Source organism: Dendroctonus ponderosae, unplaced genomic scaffold, assembly GCF_020466585.1.
Source record: "Dendroctonus ponderosae isolate FM_Combo_2020 unplaced genomic scaffold, Dpon_F_20191213v2 Dpon_F_20191213_6, whole genome shotgun sequence".
NCBI lineage: Eukaryota > Metazoa > Arthropoda > Insecta > Coleoptera > Curculionidae > Dendroctonus > Dendroctonus ponderosae.
The window spans coordinates 942,342-948,474 of record NW_026018814.1 but is presented as its reverse complement, the minus strand read 5'-3'; the positions used below and the strand labels follow the sequence as shown (position 1 = coordinate 948,474).

Here is a 6,133-nt window from a genome sequence, read left to right as displayed (position 1 = left end):
GACACACTTTCAACATGAGTAAGAGTCGTTTCTATATAAGCCATGTTCTATGATTACAATAAAGTTGTCAAGTGCGTCTGAAAATTAAGTAATCACGGTTGGCGTTGCATAAATTCGGTCATCAATAGAGATGAGTGTAGTGGCCACGTTGATATAAGCGCAGCTGTCTCCCGTAAAGCTCTATGTAAGCGAGCGAGACAAAAGCTGATCGTTCTGCAACATTCCGCCTGATTCCGCAATCGAATGCTTCAGTGACAAAGGCAACAACAAAGCTTTTCACATCCCTAAGGACAGTTGTCAACTAGACGTTTCTTCGTAAGGATATAAGAAAAGCAATAGTGAAAATTAAAGGAAATTTTATATAATTAAAGAGTGAAAAACATGAGTGAACTGAGGCAACGAGGAAAAATGGTCGTGGAAAAAGATTCGTCTGTTGAAGGTACCATTGAACATAATTAAGATCACATCATGGAACATGTGTGTTCATGGCTGGAGAGCAAAAAAGCAACGTTTATCAATTTCCCCAGTTTGCCCATCTATTCTTCAAATAAAAAACCCGCTTTTGCAATTATTACTTCGACTAATGAGGTTCCAGCCAAACGCTTTTGTCATTGTCACCGAAACAGCCTTGCAATAAGTTCAAGTTCAAGGGTTACCGAGCCATCGTTCCCTTTTCCAGAGGTCTCCGACTATGAGGACACCTTGAACAAGCCTCATGCCGTTCCAATCATTCTGGCCAATGACAACCACACATTTAAACTGGACGAAGAGGCTCTGAAACGAGTCCTCCTGCGGGATGAACTTAAAGACAGATATGCAGTGGTTGTGTCTGTAGCTGGCGCTTTTCGTCACGGAAAATCCTTTTTGCTCGATTTCTTCCTGCGTTACATGAGCTCCAAAGTAAGTCAACCCGAGCCCCACTTTGCAGTTCTAATGAAAATTCATTGAGCATTGTTTAATTGATTTTGATCTAATTGATTTATTCAATACTTTGCATACAACAAATGTGCTCAATTGGTTCAAAGCTCTTTCACACAGTAAAACGGTTTCAGTATGTGCATAAGCAAAACACATCAGACTGGATCGGATCAGAAGATACTCCGTTGGAAGGCTTCTCGTGGCGAGGTGGCTCAGAACGTGATACGACCGGTATTCTCATGTGGTCAGAAGTGTTCCTAACTGAACTGCCTACAGGAGAAAAGGTACGTTTTACTTGCCCTTATTGTCTCATTTTAAGGCCATGAAATACTATGAAAGCAGTAAATTCTAGAGTATTGCACAAAATGTGTTGTTAAAGAAATAATTACATTGAACTCAACATCGAATTTATTAATGATCGCTACCTAGTTAATTTCCACTTGCGAGTGAAGGTTATTTCGCTATCCGCGGTGTTGCTTCAAATTTGTGCAAATGCTTGAGTGGAAACTCGTAAAACTGAAGTGATTTTGCTTAGCAGCGTTTGCACTTAGTCTGAACTAGCCAAAGGCCGATCAAGTCCACAGGGTAATTTTCATTGACGAACCCGCAATAACCCAAAAAGTAATTATTAATAATTAGCTGATTCTGATGAAGCTCGAAATTGCTGCAATTGCTTGGAATTTTTCCATTTTATTCATTGACGAAACACGCAGCAAAACTCAGAGCGAATGAACATGATTGATGATGGGTTTTTTACAGATTGCTATTATTCTATTGGACACACAAGGCACCTGGGACAGCAAAAGCACAGTCAAAGAGTGTGCGACTATTTTCGCTCTCAGCACCATGATCAGTTCAGTGCAGATTTACAATATTTCTGGCAACATTCAAGAGGATGATCTGCAGCATCTGCAGGTAACACAATAGCAAAAGTGCATTTTTGAAGCCTTTTCGATTATGTGCATTGTTGAACACAGCAAATTCAACATAACATTGAAATAGTTTTTACGGGTCTTGAGTTTTCGGTGTTATCTGTGTTATGGATTTGATTCGATTTACTAATTGTGGCAAGCAGTTCAAGCGAATTGTTTTCCACATGTTTGACCTAAATGAAGCTGATTAAAAAAATCGCAATTTAATAATTTGCAATCCAGTCAACAACGAGCGGTTTAATTTAATGTAAAAATGTGTCAATAGAATTCGGTTGTTGCGGTTGGAATGCTGCATGAAATGAGTTTTATGGTTTTTTCAGCTTTTCACTGAATATGGGCGATTAGCGCTGGCGAGTTCCGGCGAAACACCATTCCAACGCCTTCAGTTTCTAGTACGCGACTGGCGATTTCCTTATGAGGCTCCGTATGGGGCTGTTGGTGGTCAGGCCATGCTGGAAAAGCGCTTGGAGGTCAGCCAGTATCAACATTCCGAATTGAAATCGTTGCGCAAACACATCAAGTCCTGCTTTTCCGAAATCGCCTCCTTTCTGATGCCTCATCCCGGAATCAAAGTGGCTACAAGCCCAACCTTTGACGGCCGCTTAGCAGGTACGACGGTTTGAATTGCAGTTGATTCGTTCGTTTCATTCGCAATTCGGCCCTTTCAGAAATCGACCAGGAGTTCAAAGACCATCTGAAAATACTTGTGCCGATGATTCTGGCCCCAGAAAACCTGGTTTTGAAGAAGATCAACGGGGAACGCGTTAAAGTCAGGGATTTCGTCCAGTATTGTAAATCCTACATGCAAATCTACGAAGGAGATGACTTACCCGAACCAAAGTCCATGCTTGTGGTAAGTTTTGTTTTTATTGTCCTAATGGGGCTTTCATATTAATGGTGCCCCACTGTAGGCGACCGCCGAGGCAAATAACCTTGCAGCAGTGGCAGATGCTAAAGATGCCTACATACAGTTAATGGAGGACGTTTGCGGCGGAACGAAGCCCTACATGAAAACCGAAGCCATCGAGAACGAACATAAGCGGGTTAAGGACAAGGCTATCGAACAGTTTGAGAAGAAAAAGAAGATGGGCGGCGATGAATTCAGCGCAGTTTACAAGGAACAACTGGAAAAGGTGAGAAGAGTGTGCGCTGAGTTGCAGCAGCTGAATTGATCTTCGGGCGTTTTTCAGGACATTGAAGAAACATTCCTGCAGTTTAAGTCTCACAATGAAGGCAAAAACATCTTCAAGTCAGCGCGGACTCCGGCAGTGTTTTTCGCAGTGGCAATCGCCTTTTACGTTGTGTCTGGCTTGTTCGGACTCTTCGGACTCTACTCTCTAGCCAATATTTGCAACCTGGGCATGGCTGCAGCTTTTATGGTATTGGTAACTTGGGCCTATGTTAGGTGAGGATACTCACTTACTCGCATCTCTTGAATTAGAAGCAAATTGATTTGTTACAGGTACAGCGGCGAAATGAGGGAGATTGGGCAGGTGATCGATGAATCAGCCAACTTCATATGGGAGAACGTAAGTTGCGGTTTTTACAATAAAAATTCAGCGAGATCATCATGGATGGTGGCGTTTGAAAAGTTTGCAGCCAATTAATAATGGAGTATTTCCAAATAGCCCTGCGAGTAATTGCAGGGCAGTTTTCGCTCGCTGTAAACTTTTCGAATTCACTGCTAAAACAAGCCAACTAATCTCGACTTCCAGTTTAAATTTACTAATCAATAAAGGGTGTTTTTTCGTTCTAGCGGTCCTATTTTAAAAAACGAAAACTTAGAAAACAGAGTATGTATCAGACAACTGTACTTGCATGAGCTTATGTATCACACTGTTCAACTTATATGCAAACCTTCTGTTATGGCCACTTGAATCTTGCTTCGTGTACCTTGGTATTTAAAAATCACGCTTAATAGTATCGATTGGTAGTTCATATCTGGTATATACATTTTATTTTGCTGCACAACTGAGTGGCCTGTTGAACCATTTCATTTTTTTTAAATAGGAAACTGTATTGGTTGAACATATCAATAGACATGTGTAATTAGGCAAGAGAAATTGCTCGATATTTACCGTGTTTTCCGTTGCAGATCATGAAGTCTCTCGTCAAAACGTTCGTCGAATCCGGTATGCAGCAAATGGCTGTCGAAGTAGCTGAACGGACAGCCGTAAATGCCACAAGGGTTGCTTTAAACACTAACTCTTCATGATTTTTATTAATAGTTTTTGCGATTTTAAACCCCGCATATCATCCAGGCTAATAAAAGACCCCGGTGAGTGTATTGGAAAGGAACGTGGTATATGTTGGATAAAACCTAAAATTAAAGGAATGAAAAATTCTGTATTTATTTTATATTTTACAACTTAACATATACACTTTTCCGACCGTTTTGGTCTAAAATTCTCTTGTTAAGCGTGTTTTTCCGTTTTATTTTATAACAAGTTTTTCATTCTAATCACCCGGTCGCTAGGTATCATCATCATTCACGCATACCAATGGCTATGTTGTAAAATAATCCGTCGATAAATAACATTTAATTATAATGGTAGGGAATGTTTTTCTTGTATAAAGCACCTTATTTTCGGGAACTCAATCCTCGTATCGCTGTACAGCCGTTTGTAAATAGGTGACGTACTATTTTATCTTTATACTTTATGTGATACATTATATACATTAGCAATATTGGTATTATAATTAAACTTCTCTATTTATTTATTTGTCAAAAATGCTGTTGTTTTTTATTTTTGTACATTAATTGCGTGCAGATATATTTTTTTATGTTTCGTTCATGTCCGATGTTTGTAAAATTAGCTCATGTTTATTGTTAGATACGTGTTGATCATTTGCGTCTTTTCAACGTTGCCAGTTATTTTAGTTAAATATATTTTTGGGTTAAATATTTGCTTTTTTAATTTTATGTTTGTGCAGTTGTTCTTTTAGGTGAGGAAAAATCCGTTTTTATGTAGGTATAAGGTAGGTTTAGTGATGGTTTGTGTGCAAATTAAGCCACATTACGCTAAGGGACTGTAAAATTAATGTAAATCGTACATTGTTTTTTTTGGTAATTTGCAAATAGACGGCGTTCGGTATGAAATTGGTGAGTTTTGTCGTGAAAATAATGTCTTCCTGATGTTTCGCTAGCACGCATTGCTACGATCTTCGCGATGCCCGCAAAATTCACCACTTTCGACCAACAGCCGCATGAACGAATCTTTTAGAAAAAATGATGGTTGAATAGAGTTTTATTTGTCTCGAAGCTTTCCGAAGTTCTTGTGCATAAACATCGGAAAATGGAGCTACGACCAATGATACAATAAAATGAATTATCGATTTATTACCTTTTTGATTCATTTGGTACATTTTTTGCTTTTGCGTCAGCACTTTTGCGCGAAATTCAGTTATTGCATGGTCGTGGCTCTGTAAAAGACACCCAAGTGCCTGCCAAGTGTAAATATAGTTAAATGTGTTTTTTAGGCGATTAACGTTAATGTTTAAAAACTTCTAAAATCGGGCCATTTCGGAGTATTCCAGCCGGAGCTGAATCTTCTCTATCCCGCCTTCTAAATTAAGGAATATGTACATAGTTTTAGTAAAGTTGCATAACGTAGTTCTAAAATACACTCTCTTTTTCTGTAAGTTTACATTTTGGGCTTATAGTTGGGCAGCTATTGAACTTCCATTCAAGTGCAAGTTTTTATATGTAAGTGTAGAGTTTTTCATTTTTATTAATCTACGCATTGTTCGAATGTTGTACAGGATTGATTTTTTTTGCGTTTTGATATAAATGTGCTTTTTTCAGTTGATCGTGTGCTGTTCTTATAGAACTTTAATATTAAATATATTTTGTGTCCGAAGTGATCGGTATCGAGAGCTCAATGTTTGTTAGATTGTTGTAAAAATCCGTTTATTTTTGGTTGTGGTAATAAAAGCAAAACTTGTATCCTCTGTATCAGACTTAATTGAACCTGATCCCAAAAAGCTCCACAATATGCCTTAATTCATAAAGCATTGAGGGCCCACTTTAAGGCGAAAGCAACTGAAATGACGCAAAAAAGACCGATCTTTTGAAGCTGAACCGAACTAAGCTGGCAAAAATCAGGACTTAATGCAAAATGAATGAAACTTTCCGTATATTTAGACCGACGAATCCTGCAAAGACTGTTGAAATTTCAAGACGCTACTTGCTTTAGTATCGAAGATGCGAATTTTTAAACGAGAGAGCGCAGTTGGGTTAATACTTTCATTTTGGGACCGATATTTACTAAGCTGGCAAAAAT

General features: G+C 38.7%; 1 protein-coding gene across 1 annotated transcript; it reads left to right on the top strand.

Annotated features, from left to right (window-relative positions):
* The first annotated feature begins 242 nt into the window (after positions 1 to 242).
* LOC109536394 (atlastin) lies at positions 243 to 5,801 on the top strand. Its single transcript, XM_019902585.2, has 10 exons — positions 243 to 439; positions 680 to 900; positions 1,053 to 1,202; positions 1,678 to 1,833; positions 2,171 to 2,459; positions 2,519 to 2,703; positions 2,762 to 2,983; positions 3,041 to 3,255; positions 3,313 to 3,379; positions 3,946 to 5,801. The coding sequence occupies exons 1-10, from the start codon at positions 382 to 384 to the stop codon at positions 4,063 to 4,065; spliced, it is 1,683 nt and encodes a 560-aa protein (XP_019758144.1). The 5' UTR covers positions 243 to 381; the 3' UTR covers positions 4,066 to 5,801.
* Positions 5,802 to 6,133: the final 332 nt, after the last annotated feature.